At 45.9% G+C, this 26,703-nt stretch overlaps 1 protein-coding gene across 1 annotated transcript; it reads right to left on the bottom strand.

The window, feature by feature from the left end:
- Positions 1–109: 109 nt before the first annotated feature.
- Positions 110–26,703, bottom strand: jag1b (jagged canonical Notch ligand 1b). The gene is made up of 26 exons (XM_006806933.3): positions 26,375–26,703; positions 25,783–26,088; positions 19,216–19,267; positions 16,291–16,548; positions 15,702–15,762; positions 12,482–12,612; positions 12,254–12,373; positions 11,107–11,220; positions 10,903–11,016; positions 10,701–10,814; positions 10,176–10,222; positions 9,533–9,706; positions 8,953–9,103; positions 7,920–8,084; positions 7,729–7,842; positions 7,482–7,595; positions 7,206–7,319; positions 6,660–6,776; positions 5,881–5,908; positions 5,484–5,569; positions 4,796–4,909; positions 4,582–4,691; positions 3,676–3,915; positions 2,950–3,087; positions 2,602–2,743; positions 110–2,031 (listed from the first exon to the last, which is right to left on the bottom strand). Exons 1-26 carry the CDS (start codon positions 26,429–26,431, stop codon positions 1,556–1,558), a joined length of 3,657 nt encoding a protein of 1,218 aa, XP_006806996.1. The 5' UTR covers positions 26,432–26,703; the 3' UTR covers positions 110–1,555.

Below are 26,703 nucleotides of genomic sequence, written 5' to 3'. Positions count from 1 at the left end.
TAGGAAACCATTAGCTGTAGTTCCCACGCCACGAGAGATCTTTAATATGCTCCAACACGTTTGGCTCAATGCATCAGACTCGTCACTCTCTCTCCAGAACAGAGACAACTTTAATTCTCGTTTCATACAAAATATTTAATAAATATGACTTTCAAAAATATATTGCCAGATCAACACATAATTCTCAAGTTCATAACACAAAGTCAAAAAAAGAAAAGGGACAAAGTGTTGCCACGATCTCAAAGGGTTAACAAATGAGATAAAACATGTTTGTCTTTAAGAGCCTCAATTTTTAAAAAGAAACAAAATGTGCACAGAAACAAAGCGGACTCTTGCAGAGCAAGGCAGTGTATTTATCTGATACTACAGTGTTCCCATTGCTCCCCTACTGTTCAAGTACTCACAGTCTAGCTTATGATATTATGCTGACTAAAGCAGATGGGAATTCTGGCGTGTCATACTGATGTGACTTGCCTTGCAACTTGGTTGATTTCGACAGCCTTTGAAATACGTCTGGGTTAAACTGAAGCTGCTGAAGAATTTTTGTTCCCTTAAGTATTTATTCATTAGTGGCAAGCAATGTGTCTGCCACCATGTCCAACCCTTGCAGCAGCCGTTTTCTTTTGTTGTCCTAACCTCACTTGTCTACAATTAAGGTCCTGGCAACAAATAATGAAATGTCCAACGTGTGTATGGGAGGGAAACAAAAATGAAGTGTTTCTTTCAGGGCCAAAGCACCCATCTTTTGTCTTCTCTGAAATTTGGCTTTTATTGAATGCATTGGAAACAAAACAAAACAAAAAAACCTTGAAAGAAATGGTAGGCTTCCACAGCTATCAAAACCTTCAAACTAAACTGGAACGTATAAATAAAAAGGAATGATATCTTAAGGCTCTTGATTATTAAGTTAATAAATCAAATATACACAATGATTAATAAAAAAAAAATGTACATATCTACACGTTCTAAATTGTCACATAAATTCTTCATATTGACAGCAACTGCTGACATCGAACCCCTTTCATCTCCCTCCCCACCCAACCCTAAAAATAAAAATAAATAATAAAGTTGATCTTTTTTTTTTTTTTGTCTCATTTGACAGTTGCTGAAGTCTAAAGCTGAAAAAGCACTTCCTCCAAATAGAACTAGAAAAAATTCAAACACATACTAAAAATAATTAGCTCTAGTGTTGAACACGTCGGGTAGTTTAAACTCATTGTACAACAATTACACCAGGAGCCCCTTAAATGTGTCCGCTAAAAAAACAAAAAGGAAACGGGGAAATGAAATGCATAGGAGGACACGTTTGCAACTAGTTCTACAGTGAAATGTATACCAGTGCTTTGTGTTTCCAGCCAACCAAAGCAACTGTCACTGCCAGTGTAAGCCAGCTTGTCAAAACTTAAATTAGCACGGGGAAATATCTGAAAATACTGAGGGGGAGGAGGGGGTCACAACTGACATGACTATTTACACATGCCAAAGCTCCCCCAGTTTCACCCACCACCTGGGTGTGAAGGCGTAAGGCTAGGTTGCACAGCAACACAGCTGTCTGCTATACAATGTAGTCCATCCTGTTTATGCTGTTTGCTGTCTCCAAGTCTCTATTGTCCTGTTTGTTAGTCCAATTAGCGTGCTTGGATGTTGAGTTGGGATTGGAGATGGTCGCCTTCTCGTCCCTCTCCACCAGTGTGTATGCTGGCTGTTTGGCAAAGCGGCCCTTCTGCAAGTGCCTCTCCTTGTCGTCCTCATCTCCCTCGGGATGATTTGTCCTTATTTTGGCAATGATGGAGTTCTTATTTTCATAGTCTTTAATGGCCACTGTGAGGCCCACGTGCTTCTCTATAGGGTTCTTGATCTGGTTAAGCTGCTCCCGGACGTTGTTGGTCGTGTTGTCCTCTGAGCTGGTCGCTGATGTCCCGTTGTGGTTGCTCTGTTTCCGCCGCCGGCGCATGCACCACAGCAAAATTGAGACCAGCACGAGGGCCCAGATGACAATGAAAATGGAGCTGAGAAGGGGCACTAGGTAATCTGGTAGAAGAAAACAATGACAAGTCAGAAAGAGACCACAAATAAAGAAGAATTGACTCAAACGGTGGATAGTAGGATTTCTGTATTAATGCATCAAGCTAGCTCAGTCATTAATGTGCTTTTGCCAGAACAACCTGACCTCCAAGCCTGGAGCTGAAGAGGAGGCTGCTTCTACTTGGCTGTGGCAGCAGTCTGCTGTCACCGTACTGATGAATGGTGAACACAAGTGGGAGTCTGACTAAAAGTCCAGCCAGTTGTACCGCGAGCCAATCTAAAGCCATGTAGCCAAGCAGCTCTGCTCTTTCCATTGAAGATCCTGGCTAGATTCTTTTTAAGCTCCATCACAACTGCCATGAGTCGTGTGGGAGGTTAAGGAATCAGTTTACATATACATGGAATGTTTTTTCTTTGGTGTGCAGCTATGTTGTCATTTTTAGGGCTTGGCTCTATCTCATGAGCTGATCTTTAGAGAGAAAAAAATTGAAAAAAATCCTCCCACCCATTTCAGCACATGCAGGTGTGTGCAAGTGTGGAAAACTTCATAATCAAACAAATAGTTTCAGTTCATACCAGTTTTGCTGGGGCTTGGCACACGCACTTCTGCGATGGCGGAGATGATCGTGTTGTTCCCGTTATGCTTGCTAACCAGGTCAATTATCCTTTCTGTGATCTTTTTAACGGGGCTCCCGTCCAAGCGGTGGTCGTCAGTCGACTAAAGGCAAAGAATAAAGTGAGGTGTGAAATTTAAGTGTTTAGTTGTTGTAAACTGAAGCCACAGAAACTCAACCCTACGTCTATAACACATCCTACCGCAGCTGCAAGAACTCTACAATGCAGGTTATAAATCAAAAGCATTTTTTGTGTGTGCTTTAATGGAAGCAGCCAAACATGGCAGAGTGAGTAGAAGGAAGTACTCACGATGCAGACGTGGATCTCGTTGCTGGCTGAGAATGAGGGGTCACAGGTTATGGACACAGAATGCTCCAAGGAGAAATTCTTGACCACGTATAAGCTCCTCAGCTGCTTACATACTCCTTCCACAGTCAAGCCCTGGACCTGAAGGGAATGAAGCAAATGTTAACAAACACAGGAAAAAAAAGGGAGGAAAAAAAGGGCAATCAAGAAGAAGAAGAAAAAAAAAAAAGAAGAGCCAAGGCTGCATTTTGGCAGCATGTTCCAACATCCTATCCACCTAATTTAGATTAAAGACCGCAAAGTCATATGCTTGTCACTATCTGCTGTCATGCTTGTTAGGCAACTGGCAAGTGATCATTCTATGTGGTGACAGAGTCGCCAGTGGTCCTGTTCAGCTCAAAATCCATATCATCCTGAAATTAATCTCCCCATGTGGTTGGTTTAAGATTGGGATTGGCAGAAGCTAAAAAGTCATGAATGCCTCAGTCTCAGGAACAAAACTTGTATGCAGACAAGGCTCCGAGAGAAATATTCCCCCCACTCCTTCATGGAGCACATTTAAATACATGGCTGAATTGTTAAGGAGTCTTTCTGCCCTGGAGGAATGGGTAATCTTTCACAGTTTGCTGCTCCCATTCATTTAAGACTGCTGGTGGAGGGGAGGGATGGAAAACGAGCCCAAAACCTGTTAAATTCAATCTCTTCCTCCCTGGTGCCTAGGTAACTCACTCGAGGCATGATCTCCTTGTTGAAGGTGAAGGTGATGTTGGCGCAGCTGTTGTCCTGGTAAGTGGAGCTGGGGTGGCATTTGGTGGGGGGCTGGGGAGGGTCGGAGTGCCAGCACTCTCCCAGATCAATGCAGGGCTTCACAAAGCAGTGGCCCTCCCTGAGGGGGATGCAGCTCTGGCCTGAAGGGCACTCGCCTCGGCCCTTGGCACCCAGTTTGCATGACATCGGGCCACACCACATCTGGAGAGGAAAAACACGGGAGCATTGATACATTTATATTACACTGAGTACACTATACAGTAGAAAACACTTTCAAACTGTCACTGCCGTATCCCCAGATACATCTGCATAACTGTGGAAGAGATTTGTATTTCATTTACTACTCGGGGTCTCCAGAGGATGAGTCACACTGTACGAATGTCTAAAAACAAAAAACTGGACCAGTGGTAACAGCTGTCCAAAGATTGATTTGTCTCCACTGCATGTCAGAGATTGTTATGTATCACAAACAAACAATACTGTGATGTCAGGCCAAGTTTTAAATGCATCTCCCAGATCTTTTTCAATCCTACGATGCATTTTCTTGCCGAGGTGAGCTCCACTAGTAAGCCGCCAATGTTCATCTAGCGGTTAGACAGCCATGATGATGACAGCACTACTGTCCAACTCACCCAATCGTCCCTTAGTGGGAACCGGTGTGTGTTCGTGTTCTAATCAACTAACTGCATCAAGAAATTGGCACTCCCGAGCCAACTCCACCTAGTGACACATAATGTCGTGGCCCTGCCTACACCTTCTCATAGAAAACAAGACACCAAACATCAACGCGATCCATTTTGTGCAGTTCTCCATTCGGAAGCATGACATAGACTTCACAGGTGTGCCGAGCATTCATAAATACTTTACCTTTGTGCACACAACTTTCCCATTGGAACAGTGGCAAGTGTTGCAGTCTTCATCCCATTTCACTCCATCAGGGGTGACGTGTCCATTAACGGAGCAAGGTTTTCTTGTAACTGTGTAAAAGCAGTCACATTGTTAGAAATATTTTCATTATTTTTTTCCCCTTCATTTTCATATTTGTTGGGGGTTGTTTTCCCCATCATATGGAGGCTGCTACCTTCTTGGCAGTGGGATCCAGTCCTGTCTGGTGGGCATAGGCAGCGATATCCATTGATCTCATCCACGCAGGTGGAGCCCAAGGCACATGGAGAGGACTGGCACTCATTAATATCTGCCACAGAGGAGAGAAGCCAGGGGTAAGAATTGGTTCCTTTGTGGCATAAAGAGCACAAATATTTCACTCTGCACACAAGTCTAATTGCTAGGCTAAACTCACTAAGGCTGTGCATCATTTGAACAGTACATACTAACCAGTTAATAATAATAGTGATTACTTAGAAAAAACCAAACAAACAAGCAAACATGCTTTATGCCAGCCCTGGTCTTATTAGGCAGCATCATTAGCAGGTATGCAGGAGCTAAAGGCTGGACTTAGACGAACAAAGGGTTTGCAATGGGAAAGAATGTGGCCATCTGAAAGCCTTTAAGAGGGAAAACAATCTGTGTAATCAGTGTCAGAGAGCATGGCTGATTAGCCGTTGGCCTGCTAAGCTGGTTTCCCCCAGGGAAAGCAGCGAGGCTTGGTGGAGTGACACCAAAATGGCTCAGCCTGGCCTGAAGCCCAATGAAAAGATAATTGGCTGACTAGACCTTCCATTTGGAGTGACTGATGGTCCCGGGCATGCTCTAACTGACTGCTCAAACTGCGATCAGGGGGACGTTCTGGAGGCAGGGTTAATACTCACTGATCCGACAGTCTGGGCCAGCGAAGCCTGGGGCGCACTCGCAGCGGTACCAGTTATCCCCATCGACACAAGTTCCACTGTTGTAGCTGGAAAAAAAAAAAAAGAGAGAGAGGGGAGGGGGATAATTTCAGTCTGGAATTTTCTCACCAGTCAACTGAACAATTTCTCAAAGATAATTAAAGCAATCACTCCTATTCTTTGTTTTGGACAAGTGTGCTTGGGTTAGGGAGTTCACTAAACAGAGTTAACTGACTGCATCCCAGGAATGACAGGGGCAGGGTGTATGCCTGGTTCCCAGCAGAGAGTGAAAGCGTCACAGGTGAGAAACTATCACACAAGAAGGAGCAGCTTGTTTACATCTGTCTAAATCTGCAGGAAATGTTTGGCTTCCACTTACCATGGGTGTGGACTGCAGTCGTTGGTATCTGAAAGAGACAAAAAAAATAGAATGGGGAGGGAGGGAGACGAGAGCAGTGAGCATGTTGATTGTTCTCATGTTTTGTGCACATGACAGCAAGAGCACGTCTGAGCTTGCGTGTGCAGAGGCGTGTTGGGCCGGTCGAGCCCGGACTCAGCGCTGCCTGATCACGATGCCTTATTATGTCGACTCTCACCCTCAAAAATGCAACCCACCCCCCCACCCACCCCTTGGCAACACCCATAATTCCATCCCGACCTTCTCCCTCCCGTCCAAAAAAGTTTCAAGAGGAATTCATGTTTTAGAGTGCATGCATACATGGCAGGGATCCCAGAAAAAGGGGATATATATATATATATATATATATAAAAATCAGGGAAGTGGAGGAGGAGAGCTCTAGAACAAGCAGACATGTCACTGTTTGGACAGGAATGCAACGAATGAGAGGGGAGAGAGGGGCGCGTGTTGAGCTAGCAGAAAGGGGGAGAAACATCTGTCTCCACTTTCCTGAGCCCTTTTCTCCCTCCTCCTTTGCTTTCTCCTCTCATGGCCGGCAGCAGCCAGGGAGAGAAGAAAGAGAAGAGGAAGGAGGGGGAGAGGGGAAAAAAAAAGCTACAGATCAAAAGATGATGGGAGAGTCTGCTCTAATCAGATGCAGGACTTCACCTTTGCACTAGGTAGCACAATGTTTATCATAATTTAATGGCAGTAACTGTCCACCTTTATCTATTACACCACCACCCTCCGCCCTTTCTTACTTTGGGTGCACGTGGGACCCTCCCAGCCTTCCTTGCAGACGCAGGTGAACGAATCCCCCGTCACCACGCAGGTACCTCCATTCTCACACGGGTTTGGAAGGCAGCTCGAGTTTTTGGCTGAGAACAGAGAGAGAAAGGTAAAGTTTGATTTTGTCAGTGAGCTTTCCCAAACAACCAAGAGGATCATCAGCACAATCATGAACCTCAACCCAACTCAGAAGACTGCCTTTGACTGGGCTTTTTTTTCCCCTTCTTCTCCCTGACAGCCTTAATTTTCCTTTTTTACGCCCTATATTCTTTGACTTTGAAGTGTACTGTCAGTGCAATCAGGCATTTTAAGCATACGTCTGTCGGCACTCAAAGGAGAGAGAGAAATGGGCGAGATGAGAGAGGGAGGGAGCGTTGACAGAACGAAGGGATAAAAACTGTTTGTGGACCTCGCAGATCTGATTAAGATCTGACACAACACGGAGCTCTCCCATAAAGCAAACTTCTTCGTGTGCGTGCGTGCAGAGATGAAACATTAAACCAAGCTGGATGACTCACCTATGTTGCATGTCGTTCCTTCCCACCCCGGGGAACACTTGCACTGGAATGTGTCACCCTCATCATAGCAGGTGCCTCCGTTGTTGCATGTGGCTTCATCGCACTGACTCTCGCCTGGAGGGTGCATGGACAGGACATAGACTTTCTTACATGACACTCAGCACAATGTAGAAAATACTGGGTAATTACAAAGAGCCATTAGCACATACCATGAGCCTGCACAAACAGTCTACAGGGGTGTGGAAAAAGCAGAAAAAAGAAGAAAAAAAAGCTTACGGGAGTGGCAAGTCTTTCCCTTCCAGCCATTTTTGCATTCACAGAAGAAGTCCGTCACCAGGTCTCGACATGTCCCTCCATTATGACAGGGGTTGGTGCTGCAGTCATCTATGTCTGGTTGCAACAATAGACAGCGGCGTGATTTATGTGCGGCATATCAAACGAACGCGTTGAAAGATGAATCGACAGGCACCATGAAGGAAGTGTGGCCTTGTTTTGAGGTTGCAGCATAAACAATCGTACTCACTGATCTCGCAGTGGTCGCCTTCCCAGCCGTCACCGCAGATGCACTGGTACACGCTGACTTTGTCAATACACGTGCCCCCGTTGCGGCACGGGTTACTCTCACAATCATTGATGTCTGAAAATGGCAAGAGATGTGTTAGATTTATGACGTGATACATTGTGATCAGTTGTAGATTTGGACTCTGTCCTTACTCTCGTGGCAGTAGGTGCCTCTGAAACCCTCTTGGCACTCGCAGCTGAACTGGCCCCCGGCCTGACTCTGACAGCGACCGTGAGGTCCACAAACGTTTGATGAGATGTAACGCTCTCCTCCTGGTGTGCTGTTGGATGCCACGGCAACCGTGCAGCTATCAATCACTGCAGAGAGGCAATCAAGTTAAATAGTAAAACCAATGACTTTATGAAAGGCTTATTGCAAATTATAAATAAGCCTTAAACCAGGTCCCATTTTGCCTTATGACCCATGTTTACCATAAACAAGAAGGGATGTAAGACACATTACGACAGATCTAAAGGGCAACAGGCCTTTACAGATATAATACCCATGTGGTTAAAAAAAAGGTCCAGAGGAAAAACAGTACTGTCAAAAAAGAAAAGGCAAATAAAAAGAATGACAGAGATAAGCTGTTATGCTTTCATAAGCAATTCATTCTGATCTATTTTACTGGGAACTGAAATCCCTTCCTTTCCCCCTGTCTGATCAGGTTAGGTGAGCTGGGTGAATTTGTTCCCCTGTAATCACTTAATTCTTGCCAAGAGCAGAAAGAATCTTGCGCCTGGTATCTGACTCTGTGGTTGGTCCACTCACTCAATTACACAGACGGGGAGAAAGAGAGAGAAATGTGCGCATTCACTGAGGGGGAAAAGAAGAGGTAGCCCACCAAGTCATTACTAAGAACACACACGGTGCTATCAGCCCTTTGCCAGGTTTTCAGGGAAGAATCATCGGAAAAGCTTTGCTGAGGAGAGGGAGGGAGGGAGGGCCATCATCAAGAGAGCTGAACAAAAACAAAACAAAACCCCTGCTCACCTTGGCCAAGAAATTACTTTGAGTGAAACTAAAATACAGGTATTGCCCTCATGGGAAAAATGTGGGCAAAGTATCCAGGCAAATAGTGAATATCTAGCCTTATTCAGCATTATACAACATCACAGTGCACAGATCATTTTTCAGGCCCCTCGCTGGGGGGCAAAGAGCTTGCAGTACTTGCATCGGGAGACGTACCTTTGCACGTGGTGGTGCGACAGTGGTCCTTAAGGTGAGAACAGTTTTTGCCCTCGTAGTCCTCTGGGCAGGCGCAGTAGTAGTCTGTGGCCAGGTTGAAGCAGACTGCTCCGTTCTGACACGGGTTGGGCAAGCAGTAATCAATATCCAGCTATGGAAGAAAAGGTTTTGAATAGAGAGTAATGAACCTGATAGTTGACATAGTTTCTGCTACAGAAAACAGAGCAAACCCACAGCATCCTCCCCACAAACTGTGCCAGGAAACAACACACGCACAGCGCTCAGAGGAGGGGAGGGGGGGGGGGACAGCCAGAGACATAGGACCCGTCCTCTGAGTCTGGGCTTCAGCGCTGAGGAATGTATCCCACTGTAGCCAGGAGCAGCTTCAACAAAGCACTCCCTTTTTAAAAAAGGAGGACTGTGGAACAACAGCCGTTTAAGAGGGTGGGGCAGGAAAACTTTACAACAAACCCAAAAGATACAGGCAGCGCTAGCAAAGAGAGGCTTAAAAACGCTGAATGAGGAAAGGAAAGATGCTTGCACGCACTGGTGTGGGATAGTGGTGGGAGTCATGCCTCACCTGGCAGAGATTTCCTGAGAAGCCAGTCAGACACAGGCACTGAAATCCGTTCACTTCGTCCTGGCAGCGGCCGCCGTTCAGACACGGCGAGCTCGCGCACTCGTCGATGTCCCTCTCGCAGTGCTCGCCGGCGAACCCAGGCGGGCACGCGCACCGATAGCCGTTTACCAAGTCCTGAGAAAGAGAGGGAGAAAGGGAGTATGAGGGAGAGAAGCCGGAGTTAACCTCGCACAGCCACAAATTTGATTAACTGCTTTCAAAGGGTGGGGTCCAAACAATAACTGTCAAACCAGGGCACAGAATGAACAGGACGGGGGGGTAAATATCACAACTACACAATTATTTCAACACATTTTCCTGGCACGGGCTCAACGCAATAATGTTTATGGTAATTCTATCTAGTGTGGTCGAGAAACTTGCGCGCCCCTCCCTCAGAAACCCCTCTGAACCCACTCCTCTCAGATTTGATTTCAGAGGAATTCCACAACAATTCCACTGTCGGTTTGGAGGGAACCGTTTACGGCAGCTATTTATACAACCGCTGCAAATGTCTCTGGCTTTGACAAAAGAGACACAATAAAGCAAACAAGTTGGCAAGCAAACCAGCAATACCAGATAAAGCGAGATGGGTTTTTGACCTTACCTTACAAGTTCCCCCATTCTGGCACTGGTCCTTGCAGTCGTTTATATCTGCACATGAAAACAAATCTGAGATTTAACTCTGAACAGCTTAACTAAATAGTCCGTCTTTAAAAACAAGTCTGTGCTTTGAGTTTCCCATGCTAGGGGCCTTTAAAAACATTGTCGGAGCTGGAGAGTGCTGTGCATGTGAGCTGGATGATGTGGCTGCAAAACTCGGTGCAAAACAGCGTATTGAGCAATCCTCTCTGCTGCCAAGTGAAACTAGTCCCTGCGATTGTTTTGAGCCACCCTTAATCACCGTGGCCTTGGCCACACACAGGCCTCATAATGATAAAGCAGATTCATTTATACTGCAGGAGGAAAAAATAAAGAGGACTGCACTTGTCCAACTCTCCCCAACACCTTCACATTACAGCTTCTATGCAGCATGTACACAATGAAAGGAACTGAAATATCTAAAAGAGCAACAGGAGCTGGACAGATGTTCTGACCCACAGCTGCCGCTGCTGACAGAATTCAGACTCACTGATGTCACAGTTCTGCCCCGTCCAACCAGGGAGGCACTCGCAGAAGTATCCACCAATCAGGTTGCGGCACGAGTTGGCATTGACGCAAGGCTTGCTGTCGCATTCGTTGGCATCTAGAGGGTGAGAGAAGGCGGTTAGTGGCATGCACACAGCTGTGTTGCCGACAGCTGTGAAGTGGTGTAGAAAGGGTGCGCGATTCACCTATTAGACACGTCTTCCCCGTCCACTGTGAAGGACAGTGGCACTTGTAGCCGTTAACCAGATCCTGGCAGGTACCGCCATGGTTGCAGGGGTTGGGAAGGCAGTCGTCAACATCTGCGCAAGAGAAGAGGGTCTCGTGTAAGCAACAGGATATTTTCTGTGAAAAGGTACTGACATTAAGAATCTGCACACGTTCAGGCTTACTGATCGTGCAGGAGGAGCCGGTCCAGCCTGGTGCGCACTGACATTCGTAGCCTTGACTGGTTTCTGAGCAGCTCCCTCCATTCGAACATGGATTTGAGAGACAGGCGTGTTCGGCTACAAAGAGAGATCACAAAACAAAAATCCTTGTTGTTTTAATGACAAACTAAGCATCACATATATACATATTTCTGCCACTGTGCCTGCTAACAGAATATATATTATTTTTATTGATACTGAAACAAATCGCGAAGTGCAAATGCAGGTTCTGACTTTGATCCCTTAGAAACGTGAGCCCTCTACCCGCGGTCCAAGCTGTTACATGTCCACGATCGAGTCATTCCTTTAACTCTGAAACCTCCTCCTCTGCCCCGAAAGGCCGCTCAAAAATCCCCCTCTCTCTCACTCTCATTACCCGCCCAGGCAGACTACACCACCAGGAAATCATCTTTCATGCTAAGTTGACCCGGCCAATGCACCGTGACTTCCCTCTGACTCCCCGCCATTCTTCTTCTGAGAGGCGGCACAAGATGAGAGTAGCGGGAGGGAGAGCGGGAGAGGGGGCAGTCGCGGCACCTCCTTTACAGATGAGTTAAGGATGAGTGAGCACCAAACAAATCAAAAATTAATGATTCGCTCGAGGAATAACTCGGCAGTCGGAGGTGATCGACGGACGTCCCCTCGGTATGCCGTGGGGAGGAGGGAAGGGATGCAGCGCTCGCACCCTGGGGCCTCCCTGTTACAATAGCCCAACGTATCGTCCGGTCTGCAGACCTCCTGTTATGAGGGGCATGGTTTCCTGACATCTCTGCAGTTAAGCTGTCAGCACCCTGCGAGCCTTAGATTTAATGAGGAAAAAAACCCATCATCTCCATGGTAAGTGTTTGCAACAGCTGAACCTTAGCAACACACCCCATCTGTCTTGAGGAGAGAAGGATGACAGGCCCCAAAAGATCAAGATCGGTGGATTACCTGACTCAAGGGCCACTTACTCTGGAGTGGAAACAGATTATTGCCGAGTTACTGCCTCCTCTGATTACAAACTGAAGGCACCTCTGACCTTTTGTCTGCAAGCTTGGTGAGCCCAGAACATTCCCATTTATTCTAACTGTAAGAATGCTTGGAAGATATAGCCAACACGGACACTCACCTCTCTCACAGTTGGCTCCTGAGTAACCCTCCGCGCAGGTACACTGGTACTTATCAGGTCCTGTGTTGATACACGTCCCTCTATTCAGGCACGGCTGGTGAGTGCCACAGTAGTTCAGGTCTGGGAGAAGGAGAAAAAAGAAGAGGAGGGGGAGGATCACAGTTTGTTTGGGCACAACAACGGCTGCTCCTACAGTGAACGCAGCTGAAATAAGAGAAGGAAATTAACCTTTATCACAAAGGTGACCGCCCCAGTTGATGTCACAAAGGCACTGCCACGGCTCTTTACAGGTGCCGTGCACACAGCCGGGGTGGGGGATGCACTTGTCGCAGTACTGACCCTGCCAGCCATACAGACACCTGGAAAACACAGAGATACAGATTTTTTTATTTGTCTTTTATTAATCCAGGTAAAAAAAAATCTCATGGAGATTAAAAATCTCATTTTCAAGAGAGGCCTGGCATCATGGATGCAGAAAATTAAAAAAAACAAAACAAGTAGAGACAGACAGTGACAGACGCACAGCCTTCAGAAAAGTTCACAACCTTCACAGAAGAGGTCAGATAATCCACGCACTGCCTGAAAATGTTAGTATTTTAATCTTCCATGTATTCCAGATTTGTTCAGCAGCTGCTGAGCCATAATCTTAACTTAATGAAGTACACACTAGCGTGAAACAAACCAGCTCCCACAACTGGGCTGCATCTTAAAAGACCGCAAATGAATTTTAAGTAGCAGGGTGTTTATGTAACGGCCTTTAAACAATACGAAAGAGGAGCATTTAGCTTTTTACTAAACAAGGAAAACAAAAACCCAACACACTAAATTACAGTTCCAATGGGACCTTTAGCACAGCTAACATTAGCATGCGACTAGACGCTCCCTTTAACATCACTACGCCTGTGGCTTGGCAGCGGCAGACGAGGAGGGTTCAGCCTTCCTGGCTGTTACACTGCTGCTCGTCCTGGTTCCCATGAGTCAGAAGTCAGACTTGCGCCCCGAGGGTGAGGACACAGCCTGCTGACCACTGAAATATCCAGGTTCATAATTACACCGATAATGCAGCTCCCTTTCTCGCTCAGCTCCATAATTAAGACGGCAATCCAGCCCCGGTTGATAAATCGGCTCTTTAAAAAGCTGGCAAAGCGGCGATGCAGTCCCTGCTGCTAAGCCCAGCGACAGGAAACGCAACGCCCCCCCCAGCCGCCCCCCAGCGGCGCGCTGATTAGCCTCAAGAAACGGACGGACTGTAAAAATAAACGCGGCGGTTAAGTAAACCTCAGTCTGTGATTAAAGAGGCTATTCCTTAAAAGTGTGCTAATCCCCCTCCATGAGAAGTGGAGCTGGAATCCCCACAGCAGGATCCCAAATCATTTACAGTTATTACACAGCCAAATTACTGGGGAATGTGACATTAGACTGTGCAGTTCTGCTGATGCACAAAGATTTCATACCCATGAGAATCTGATAGGTGGCTGCGGTGCACGTGTGCCTTCTCAAACTGTTGTGCAGGCCACAGGTGCACTGTTGTTACTCCATTAGCAACAGCGGACGCTCAGGGTATCACTAAAGACTCTAAAGTCATTAAGCTACGGCTTTGCTGCGACAACGGGGCTGCCAAGCCTGCAGCTAATGTTGCTATGTACTGCAGTTGTTTGAGACGCCGCAACAGCCCAACGATGGGAAACTGCTCACTGACTACAGCAGCAGTAGATCTTGCTTGGAGAGTTTGTTGGCGGAGTGCATATAAACAGAGTTAAACCCTGAGCTTTAAATATAGCCACACCTTTACAGGGACTAAAAGACATTCAGGCTCTTGTTCTGCCAGTAGTCACACAAGCAATTACATGAAACTCGATGATGTCAAAGGCTTGGGAAAAACAACAAAGCTGCAGCACAGAATGAACAAACCTGATCATCCCTGTGCTTGATTTATGGCCAAATCAGACAAGTAAGAAAGCAACCATTGCCTGAACTGTGGGAAGAGCCGGACGCCGTGGGGCCCTTCTCCGGGATGAGGATGAGAGTCGACTCTTACTGCGCGCACACAATGCCCTAACGCCGATACCCTTCTGTGCTGGGCTTTTCCTCTGGCTGTGCGTGTAAACAGCATTAGGAAGCCATTAGCTACATAAACAATACACTTTAAGACTCATCCGAATGTTACACACGATTTTGCTGCTTAACACTTCCCCTCGTTTGGAGAGCTACATTTCCAGCAGGGCTGTGGCAGTCGAGCCCTACTGCGCAGACTGGCAGCCCCCATCCACAAGAGCTCCACGAGAGATTTACAAGCAGCTCAGCCTACATCTCTGTTAAAGCCCTGGTAGTGATAGTCTGTTGGCCGGGAAGCCAAAAACAAGTACAGAGAAAGATCTGTGCCATGTCAAAACTGGTGCTTGGACACAATCCCTACACATCTAAATGATCACCACCACAGGCTTCTGGCAACACACCCCACAGTAAGTAAAGGCACTTGAATCAAATGGCTCTCTGTGCAGGGTATTCCAGCCAAAGAAGATAAAAGGCTGGCTCAGTCCAAAAGGAGCGAAGACTGGGATATTTTGTGGGAAAAACAACATTTGGACTGTTAAAAGAAAAGAGGCTTAGATTAGCTGTTGTCCCAACTGATATTACATGACAACTGGTAAATAATCAGCATACTGATATACATAAATTGGAAAACATTGGTATAACATTTGTGAGAACACCATCATACATTTTGCAAAGTAATCAAATCACTTTTTTTTTTTACCAGAGGGTGCAAATAATTCAGCTCTGGGTAGTTTGTTTTCACTCATGTGTGTATTTTTGCTTTGTTTTTAATCTGTGAAAATAAATCCTTTGAGCACGGGCCCCTGATGTGCAAACATCATCACCCTTCAGCTTACGTCACTGCGACTTTGTGGCTAGATTTTTCTACTCTTTTCCCGTTCACTTCAAAAAGCGCCTAGAGACACATCTAGCGTCAGCCACCGGTAGTGTTTCACCGCAAACACGCGGCTCTTTCCCACCGCAGGCAAACTTCTTTTTTTTTTTCTGTGTCTGAGCTGTTTGCACCTGCAAAGTTTTTGTTTTTGTGGTTCGTTACTCAGGAGAAGAATGTGCATGGTGCGAAACACTGTGTAAAAAACGCTCTCATTTTACAAGGAAATCGCTCAAAAATCACAGAGTATGGGGATTTTGTTCGAAAGACACATCCCTCCCCTGCAGGGCCAAGGACGAGGAAACGTATGTTTGACAGTTTATTGCTGCAGAAGCTCAAACGGTTATATTTGAGCAAGCGTTGCCATTTGGAATATGGAGGAATATGGTTGAGGGAAGTTCCCTTAGCTGACATCCTATGGATCAGGAAGTAGTGTAAATGTACAAGAAGGGGAAACTGGGCAATCAACGGTCGGCATTTCATTTGGAAAAGTGCAGAAAAGTCTCACGAAGCAGCACTTACTTGCATCCACCTGGTTCCTTACATGATCCGTGCTCAGTGCTGCAGCCCTGTCGACATATAGCTAGAAGAAGAGGAAGAATTAGTCATTTAACTGCACGGTGACAAGATTCACACTTGGCCTGTGGCAGTTATAACAGCAAATAATATGATTAGTGCTATTTGACATTTCTGTCTGTAGAACAATCAGAGCTGTTTACAGACAACCATGCATGCCTTGCCAAAACTGCCCCGGATCTCTAACTTCTCCTGGTTGCCCTCTTCACAGCCCACAACTGTTAGTCAATCAACATTTAACAACATTTTAGTGACATACAAATCAGCAGACTGACAGTCTAAGAACCGCAGTCTCATGGCATGGTAAGACACTTATTAAACTGACTACTGCCCAGGCTTGTTTTTTGGAGGAAATATGATTTTTTTTCACACAGAAAAAAAAAGAAAGAAAAAAAAAAGGGGGGGCAGAACGGAAAGCATTTCCTTCATACTCATAAAGACTAATCCTGCAGTCTTACGCAGTTTTCTCCAGAAGCATCTGTTTCAAAGTGACTTCTTCCATTACTTCATGCTGCCATCTCACCAAAGGCCTCACCTGTGTTGCAGTCAGGTCCAGACCAGCCTTCCAGGCAGGTTTTGTTTCCATTGTTGTCACACGTATAATGCCCGAAGAACTCGTCTCTGGGCCGACAAAACTTGTTGCAGCCGAAACCGTAGTAGTGCTCGTCGCAGCTGACCCGGATCTGGTATTCAAACTGGGCTATGGGGCCGTTGTGCGTCAGCTTCTGCCATTGCGGGCTGGGGTTGATCATGCCAGAATGAGAGGCTTTTTCTATCAACCTCCCATCTACACCTTAAAAGGGGGGGGGGGGGGGGGGGGGGGGGGGAAGGAAGCACAAGCAGTTGTACTTGTGAATTTCATAGTAAAGGAAAGAAAAATACTACTTTTTTCTGTTCTGGTTCTTTTGAGTTTCATCAAATGTTTGGGCCTGAGAGGAGAAAACAAAAAAACCCAACATCAGTGGAATGCAGCATCCTACATTACGCTTTTGGCTTTTGCACTTTGCTCCGAGAGCCCAAAACCGGACCAAGAATTCTGACACAAATTGCAGAAGATCCCTTACATTGCAGATTATATGTAATTAAAGCAGCTATGTGTGCTGGAGAGGAAGAAAAGTAGTGGGATGAAATGCAGGAAAGAAAAAAAAAAAAGGATGCGGTAATGAGCACTTTTAACTGCTTTTTTTCTCACGCTTCCCTTTCCAACTCTCCATGGTTGGTTTGTGATTCTCAGGTTTACAGCTTGAGGAAACTGCTGGTCTCTGACGCTGCCCTCTGCATCTGCTCAGGCGAGGACAGAACTGCAGCCGCCGTAAATTACAGTGCGAGGATGCCACAGTCACTACTGGGAAGCCAGCCAGTGTGCCATCAGCACTTTTCCCCCCCAGTCTGCCTTCCTCACATGCATTTCTTTATTTTTTGGGGGCACCAACAGCACCCAAAATTATTGAAATCAACACTTGGAAGATTCCATCTTCACTTCAGGAGGGAACCAAGTTTATGTTTTGATTGTAAAGATCCACACAGACACAGACCTGCGTTTTAGTCAATCTTGAAGAGTTCACAGCTCTGGCAAATAGAGGACGGAGGCGAGAGCCACGCTCGCAGAGCAAACACGCTCACCCCAACCTCCAGACACCGCACCGTCTACATGCAAGCCCTTTCGCATTAACACCACTCATTCACTCGCGCTCGCTACTCCATGTCTAAATCTTCCACCTGGGAGAGAATGAAAAATGTGTCACAGTCATCATTTACTGCGCTCACACGAGCAGGGGTGGTTGACCGCGAGGTAAATCGCTCCTGTGTGTAGTATGATGCAACGCAGCGCGGTGGGGCGGGTGGATGGCCCGCTGTTATTTATTTACTGCACTGTGTTGTGTACGGCGGCGTCCTGAAATCACAGTGCCCGGTGATATTTCGCAGTACTCTGGAATCCAAAGATTAACCGTGTGGTATTTCTCTACCGACTGCTGGCCTGCAGTGTCAGGAGTAGCACGCCCTTGCTACCTGCTGCCTGGCTCGTAGCTTAACATAAATCAGACCAACTTTAAAAAGTTTAGAAAGGACATGCTAGAAAAGAAAAAAAATGAACTTTTTTAATCTAATTTTAAAAAAAGAAGAAGGAAAAAAAAAGCAAGAAGAGACTGGTTTCTCAAACACGCTATAAAACTAAACGATTCAGATTCTACATTTACACAGGTGTTTAACTTGAGCCAGATGTTTTATTCTATTCAGGAATCTGTTTAGATGTCGGTCAAACACACGAAGCCTACAGAACCTCAAGTCAGCCTGCTGGAGGCTCAGAGGCTTAAACAGCACCGCATGTGTACATTCGGGGGGCTTTTCACACCAATGCCCTAATGGGTCTCCGGGGAGCGGCAAATACAGCAGAAAAGACCGAAACCTCGCTGAGCTTGAAAAAGACATAAACAAGCATGGGATAAGGCCCTGCCCTCATCTGGAATCACAACGCTGACCACCAGCCAGCAGGAATCCAAGCAGGAACCAGAATTTAGTCAGGTTGATCGCATAATTATGGGAAGAGCAGCTCAAGTCTTAGAGTGGCAGAGTTGTCAAAAATAATTTCAAGCAGTTTAAGTACCAATAATTCACAGATACCCCGCTGGGCCCTCTCTTACTCTGCCCATGTGAAAATCCCCACATAGCGCCACCTCCTCTCTCATAGTGGTGTCTACTTCTTGTCACTTGTCCTACTCACTCCAGTTCCCTAGCATTTTGCGTGGTGATAGAAAGCCGCTTTTGTGGCTGAACATCTTTTTATAATCATCTTAACCCCCACCCGTCTGTGGTATTGACCATCTGTATTTTTCAAGGCATTTACCCAAACATTATTGACTAGTAGTCTTCCACCGCACATGCTCTGAGCTCAGCCCGCCTATATGCCTGCGGTCATGCACAGGCCAGAGGTCACTTTAACCTCAAACAGAGCAGAGCTCTGAGGCTTCAGTCTCCTACACACCAGTCAAAGCCTCAAACTGGTCGGCTGGATGAACTATGTTTCACGCCTCAGTGACAGTGAGACAGTGTGACCCCGACCCTGGCTGGCAGCACCCGCCATCAGTCATGAGCCAAATAAAAATGTTTTTTCTATTGGGGGAGCAGCGTGGCTCTGTTGTCTTAAAAAAAAGGGAGGGGGGGGGGGGCACCCTTCCTCTACCTTGACAGCCCTCCCCAATCCCATCTTCTTCCTCTTACTTCCTTTAACTCATCTCCTCCCTGTAGCCACCTGTCAACACACTTTAACACACACGCACACGCAAAACCACCCAGTGGACCATGTGGAAGAGGGCAGGGGAGTTCAGGAAGAATAAACTTCCTTCCCTGACCTTCAACGAAACTCCTCCCAGGCACTGCTGTGACAGGGGGGAAAGGGAAAAAAAGAAGAAGAAATGAACAGAAGGCAAGATGGAGATACCAGACAAGGAGAAATACTTACCACTGGTTTCATTGTTGAAGTCCAAGGCTTCCACTATCAAAGTGTAGGACCTCTGAGGAAGACAAGACAAGACATACAGGGAGCGTTAGTGGAGGAGGAGTTCCTGCATCATAAACAAAATGACTCAGTAGCAAATCTTTTGAAAGACTTCATGATAAGTTCAGTGACACAGTCACAGTAGTGCCCTTGTGTTTTTTTACTGACCATGCAAACTAACTCGTAGGAGGTTCACACGTTCTCCCATTTATCGGCAATGCTGCAGTTCTTGGGCCCATTTATCTGTGAGGTCTGAGGGCTGGAACGTGTTTTTCCTCAAGTGTCATAAATGGTACATTTGTAACGCCTACGAAGAAAAGAGACTAAAATCCAGAACTTTTCCATTTCCCATGACCTCACCAACCTTGCCAATGACGTTTCATCAGCCTCTCACCGGGTTAGCCTACAACAAAGCCTAGTACAGAAACCAACGTGAACTATGAACAATAGTCCCGTTGATCTGATTAAGAGGATAAGCTCGAGGTGGTGCGGAGGTCTCTGTGATTAGAATGGCAGTCACAGTGAGCAGTGGTGTGGTCTAGGTGGACACGCACCCGGCAGGACGGCGCTGGACGCGCCAAAAAAGCAACCATAAGTCAAAAATAAGAGAGCGCACAGAAAAAGCAGAGCCAAAGATCTGTCTTCATATTAGCCATTGTAACCTTGCCCCTCTTTAGAAACAGTTTTTCCCCAAATACAGTTTTTCCACATGTTTATAAAACGGTGGTGAGAGGCCAGTTGATTCCTTTTATTTTTTTTTTTGCAGCGTAGGTGGGGTTTTCAGTTTCATCCTAATTTATGTACTGCAATAGGCGTGCTATGATGAAGCCAGGCAGAAGTGCTTAGGAACGCCACTTTATTTTTTAAAGGACAAGCAGAAAAATGGGACACACACAAAAAAAGCGTGCGTAAGAGATGGTGAAATGGGGAAAGAAACTGAAATACAAGAAAGGGGAAACCACAGAGAAACTGAATGAGAGCTACACTCTGGAGGGCCCGTCTACATTTCAGCACTGCCGAAAACGCTTTGTCCAATTCAGGGCCGGTAGCGCTCACACCGATATCGGCTTACACATCCACCCTGCGCTGTAGTTATGAGGGAATCGGACAAAGTGTCTGCGAGCGCACACGACAGAGTCCCAGAAAAAAAGCATGCGGCTGTGAGAGGGTGTAATCCACTTACATTAACTTGGGCATCCAACTTTAACACCTACTTGTTACATTCACAAGCGTACTCGGCCCTAGCAGCGATGCTTGGAGGCATTTCAGATATATATAATTTTTTTTTTTTTTTTTTTTTTTTTTTTTTTGCATGGCCTCTTTCTGCCGAAGCAATGACTTCACGATAAACAAACCAGCTTGAAGGAAAACCCCTGGTCTCTTTCCACAGAGGAACAAAAGGGGGCATGAGTCATTCCTGATGCTTTTTCACGGCTTCACCTTGTTTTCTCAGGCATTTGCCTTTCCATCTTTCCAGGAGACATTCGTCTCATCCCGTGCCAGTATTGCACTGCAATCAGGGCAGCCATTATTTGAGATGCAGCGCTCATCAGCAACAGCCTTTACAGTATATTCTGACTCACAATTGGCTGCAATCGCTTGTTGCAGAGCTCCAACAAGTGAGTCAGTAGTTATGTGATACCTAATCACCTAAAGCCACAGCCCAACCTACAGAGAGTTGCTTTAACAGTAGGAACAAGAGTCTTCTGGCTTCTCTTCAAGCATTAAGTAGTATTGTGTAAATGTTGTCATTCACCTCCTGTGACCAGCACTTGACACAGTTGCAAAAGAGTAGACTTCTCATTAGAGAACCAACACTCCAGCGTAAAGAACAGCGCTTGCATACATCTAGCAAATGTTTACAGACTTTTGAAATATCAGGATATCACCCATGTGACAGCACAGCACATGTGGAGAAGTCATCTTAAAAAATGGGAACTCGACTGAAAGATAAATAAATAAAGACGAGAAACATCCTTGGAATTTCTGAATCATGGTGACATTAACTTGACGTGTTTGTCATTTAATGTGTGGAGAGAAAAAAAGAGGATTTTGTGTTAAAACCCTGTTTTTGTTTTGTTGTTTGCACTTGCCAACACGTTATCATTCTACTGGCAGTTAAATAGGGAACAGCAACGGATCCCTGCCAAGTGAAAACATCAACAAGCCCGGATTCACCTGCTGCACAGCAACATTTCACAACGTGTCCGAGACTGATGGGAAAGAAATCCCTCATTGTAGTGAACTGGGCGTTAACAGGCGTCAAGTCTAATGGAGTACTCCTAAAATAAGTAAACAAAAAAATATACACAGAAAAAAATTCTTTAACGTGACACGCACACTTACACACCCACATCTTCCATCATTAGACTTGCCTGAACACGGACGCTTTTGAAGCTATGCAATCGTGCGGTCACGTGATCGTGTAGTACTCCTTCATTAACATGATTAAAAGGGCTCGCAGTTAAAAACTGGGAAAACAAACAAACAAAAATTCGATATCGATGTTTTCTGTTCTGCCCTTTTTGGCACACTCCTAATGTTTCTATACCACGGGGTTCCCAATGTCAAGCGAAACATCAGTGCGGCTTGATCCAACAAGTAGCTTCCCCATTAATGGGATGTTTAGTTTCATGCTAAATAACTGCTCCCGGAAAGTGAGATACTGGCTGGCTCCTCATTCGCCAACACTCCATAACTCCTTGGCGGTTATCAGTGCCGAACCGTCTGCCACTGCCAGGTTCACTTTTCCCAGGCTCCCAGCTGACTCACTTCTCCTCTTTGAACTACATAGCACACTCTCTAACCCCCTCCCCTCTCTCACACTTGCACACAGACACACACATCCAAGTGCAATAAGTGTGGCCATATGTCTTCTTATCTTTCCCGGCCAAGCAGGCACTGTCCAACAGACAAGCGGCATAAGCGATAAAGATCATTCCAGTTCAAATCACATTCACTTGCCAAAAAACACTACTGAATCCTCTCAGTAGGGGAATTTTTCCCCTCACACACCCTCTTATCTTCCCTCTTTCTGAAAATGAAGCCATTTGATGTACCATTACTAAGAAATATAAGAAAAAAAAAAGTACAGGGGGAGGGGGGGTGTCTCATGGAACAGGTCAAAGGTCTAAATAACGGCAAGGCAGAACAGATTGGACTAGTCTAGGCCTACAGTCAGCACAGAGGAAATGTAAACAGTTTCATCAAAGGCATGTTGACTTTCTGTATCAGCTCTCCTGAGTCAATCACTTTCATGGTATCAGCCTGCAATCTAACCAATGATTGGGGCTGCTAAATAACACACCCTGTTTGCCATCAAACCTTGGTTCAGTCCTGAAAAGCCCACTCTTATGATCTTCTTTAAAGCCCACCGGCTTTCACTGATTGGGGTTGGAAGGAAGGAATGCATTGTTTCCCCAGGACTTTTTCATCACAGGAGTTACACGGAGACTCAGTTTATGTATCCTGTTAAAAAGGTACGTCGGCCCATGGTACAAACAGAACCTCACCCCGACCAAAAGAATCTCACCTTTTGCCAACTAAAACACGAGGCACCGCAAACAGATTACTCACAAGGAAAACTTAATCAAAACATGAACCTGAGTCCAGGAATGAAAACCATATCGAAGTGTTTAAAGAAGCAGGCAGTCATCGGTCTTTATCAAGGTTCACAGGCCATTAAGGGAAACAAACAAAATTAAAGGTGCAGGTTATCTTTTCCAGTTAAATACATATTTTCGAATCATGTCTCCCTTCCAAGAAGCTGGGAGCAACTGATAAGAAGTGAAGCATCAGAGGGCGTTATGTAACGCCGCGGTGACAAAACACAGCAATTACACTATTATAAAAAAAAAAAACAACAACATTCTTTTCTCTCTTTCACTTGAGTAATTTGCCCTTAACTGCCACATCAGAGCCAACTACAAACATGTCATTACTCCCACCGCTCCCACGCTCACAGTCCGACTGAGCTAAGCATTGTTCTTTGACGCACCTGATCCCGGTTCTCAGACTGTTCTGACTCACTCCAAAACCCAAAAACAGGGATACCACCGGGTCTCAGGCCTCAGAGACGCCAGAGGTTTTCTTTTTGTTTTGTTTTGTTTGGTTGGTTTTTTTCAAAATGGAAAGATACTTTGAAATCCAGGCATCACTGGAGCGAGGGAAAGGAATCGCTCAAAAGATAAAGACAATGGCGGGGAGGAACTGGATTGATCCAATTTTAAAGTTCTGGCCTTTTCCTTTTACAGGTGTTACACGGGCAAATTATTGAAGGCCTGAGAGCCAACCTTTATATCACTGCTGAGTCTACTACTGCAGCTTCCTGTTGCTTGCCCTGCGCTGGCGTTACAGCTGCAGTGCATCTATTATGCTCTGTAATCCTCACTGTAGTCACCGAGGGCACACTATTGTCCCGGCTTGCCACTGTAGCAGGGCCCTCACTTCTCTGTGGGACACAAGCATGAGGCGGACATTAACCAGGACCTGCACGGGGCTCTGAAACACTTCTGAAAGAGATGTGCGGCTGATGTCATTCAGCTGGATGCCTGGCTCTTGCCCCTACCTGATCTAAGCGCATGTGTGTAGCCTCATTAAGTGCCGCAGTTACCGTGGGTGGCAAGGTTAAAGCGATGAAATGCCTGGGATCCAACCGAGCGTGACTTAAACAAAGCCCTTAGCCTGGACAAGAGGCCAACTTCATGCAGCTCAGTAGAGAGGATGAAGGGAGAGAAAGAGAAGAGTGGGGGGCTGGGGGGAGTTTCATGAACTCAGAGTACCCAAGAATCCAACTGCACCACACTGCCATCTGTCCACAACAGCCAATCAACTGATGAAAAGGACAAAGAGTGATATCATACCTAACCTGACAATTGTTAATGTGCAGTGAAGTAAAGCACTTAAAGTGAAGGATGGGAGAAGCTAGCGAGCAGCTCCAAACTCCTGTTTTCTACAGATATGGGTTCAAAACAAGTGACCTGATGGATTGTGCAGAACTTTTTTCTTTTTTAGAAAACAGCATATTTCTATGTATCTGGAGATTTTAAAACACGACATGGACATCCTTCATTAGGCCCAGAACATGCAGGCCATGTTTGGAAAGAAAGCATTCACATTATCAGCGTGCGAGAAAAGAAATGTGAGGAAAGCGAGCAGAGTGCCGGGTTGCATTTCAATGTCAACAATGTGCCGTTTCCAAGCAGAAATGGTTTTATCCAGTAAGATGAAACTAGTCCAGCTGCAAGGATTAATACTAACTTAGTGTTGCCATAGTGTGAACATAAACACAAACCTTTGTCTTTTAAAGAAAGTTGTGAGGTGCCAGAGACTAAGAGGAGAACAAATAAAAGTACAGGCTAGATCAAATTGCACGCCATCCTGCTGAGAACATGATTTTACTGGCAGATTGCAGGGAAAACACAAATTTAAATGATCTGTTCGACCTCACAGGTAAGGCACACAACAATGAACCACATGAAAGGGGAAAATTGAAAAGTCCACTTCTTTTATTTTTCCCCCTCTCCTCCTCGAGGCCTTTCAAGTGCGTGCAGTGCCTGAAATTACAACAAGAACCTCCATCAAGTTTGAGGTAAAAATAGCCTTGATGTAATTGGACAACACATACCAACAGACTGCGCCTTTCACCCATCAGGCACAGCAGAGGAGTTTGCGGGCCAAGCTGTGGGGCCAGTCAGTCTGTGCACAGTCCTTTTTTTTTCTCCCCCTTCTTCTCTCTCACTACATAGAAATGTGCTCCAGCATGGCAAATCATCTCCCTCTCACAGAGCTACAACACTCCCACAGGCCTGTCAGGCCCATTTATTTATTCAATGAAGAAGAGCTGACACTCAAGGAAACCAGAAAGTGGGTTTTCACCCTGGAGTTGCTGTACTGTGCTACATGACCAGCTTTGCCAGGAAGGCAGACAAGGGGAATCTGAGAGTTAAAAATTCTTTTAATCTACTCAATCGGGCCAGACAAGGGGGCACACATTCATAAGGAATGGTAGGAAAGGAGGAAACCCATTTAACACATTAATAACAACAACAAAAGAGTGGATTTCTTGAAATGTTTCATCTTTTTTTTCTACTAGATTAGATGACCCAGGAGTTCAGATTAACTACAAGTCATAATCTGCCCACTTGCACTCCCTTAAGCCAAATTCTAACTCGGGTTTTATGATTATACGTAAAGCGGTTTTAACAACCTTACACATAAGCAGACAGGTCTAGGCCTGATGGTGCAAAAATGCCTGCACCTGGTCAATTAGCGCACATAATGAGGAGGGGGGGTCTTGAGGGGGGGGGGGGGGGCGCTTTCTCAAAGGGACAATTCACTGAGAACCAAGTGCCAAATGAGAAACTCACTCTTTGTTTGTTGTGCTTTCTATCCTTTTTTTCTCCTATTTTTTGAGGGGAGGGGGGTTAAGAATGATTGACAGGCAGTAATTGCGCAGAATTGCCCTGCAAACACACATTTTCTCTCTTTGGAGATTTTTTTTTCTCTCGCTTTCTTAGAGTCTCCACTCACCGGCCAGGCAAAACTGAAGGGCAAAACTATCCTGGATTTGTCATTCCTGACAGAGCTCTTGAAAGAAAAGGTATTCCCTCCCAGGACAGGCGTAGATCCCATTCCGAAGCTGCAGGGCCCTGCAGCGGAAACTCTGGACTGGTATTCCTTTAGGCAAACTTTAAAAAACGTATTGCACTCGTCCCGTGTGCACTTTCTATCCGCGCCGCTCCGTGCGCCGTCGCAACACACGCCGCTCAGCAGCTCTCCGTTCGCATTGCGCATCGATAAGATTTGTAACTCGAATTGTCCGGATCCCTCTGACACCTGTTGAAGACAGAAAAGTGAGTGCAATGGGACTTGTGGGGGACTAAACAAAAAAAACAAAAGCTGTACTTTTAACACTTTTGCGTCACATGTACGCTAGTTTTTACGCACGCAGCATGCTAACTGTTGAGATTTTTCTTGCAGAGGCATGCCTACATGTAATGTTAGCATAGCTGTGAACTTTCAAAGGCGACACGCATGCAGAAAGCAGAGGACATCCAAACGGCCCGAACCGAGTGACCTTTCCCGCTTGTTTTCAGCGGAAAAAAGGAACCAATCCACGTACCTTCGCGAGAAAGCAGAGTAAAAAGGCAGCAACCACCGAGCCCCGTCTCAAAATCATGCCTCCGGACTGCTGTTGCCACTCGTTTGTACTAATCGTCTGGCCGACACACGGCACCAGAGCTCTCCTCTGGTTTAAACATGCACGAGTGGGGAGCAACGATTTGTTCAGTGGAGCGCAGGTTCCTGATTCATAGACCTTCCTAGTACGTCCCTCAGGTTCTCCGAGCCTGTGCGCCTCTTCGTTTATCTTACACTCTCCACTTGTTGTTGTTGAGCAAAGTTTACACAGTAGCCATGCGGCGGCCGAGCTCACTGCTGACTGACTGCTGC

Source organism: Neolamprologus brichardi, chromosome 13 (assembly GCF_056152115.1).
Source record: "Neolamprologus brichardi isolate AB-2024 chromosome 13, ASM5615211v1, whole genome shotgun sequence".
In the NCBI taxonomy this organism is placed as follows: domain Eukaryota; kingdom Metazoa; phylum Chordata; class Actinopteri; order Cichliformes; family Cichlidae; genus Neolamprologus; species Neolamprologus brichardi.
This window is presented reverse-complemented; position numbering and strand designations above follow the sequence as displayed.

What these genes read in the sequence shown, in the direction of transcription:
- jag1b (XM_006806933.3), bottom strand. Translation starts at nt 26,431, where the DNA reads ATGATTTTGAGACGGGGCTCGGTGGTTGCTGCCTTTTTACTCTGCTTT. An exon ending in CTTCAACAATGAAACCAGTG is followed by an intron (nt 16,549 to 19,215) that starts GTAAGTATTTCT and finishes CCCCCTTTTAAG; the next exon opens with GTGTAGATGGGAGGTTGATA. An exon ending in GGGGCAGAACTGTGACATCA is followed by an intron (nt 10,223 to 10,700) that starts GTGAGTCTGAAT and finishes TTTCATGTGCAG; the next exon opens with ATATAAACGACTGCAAGGAC.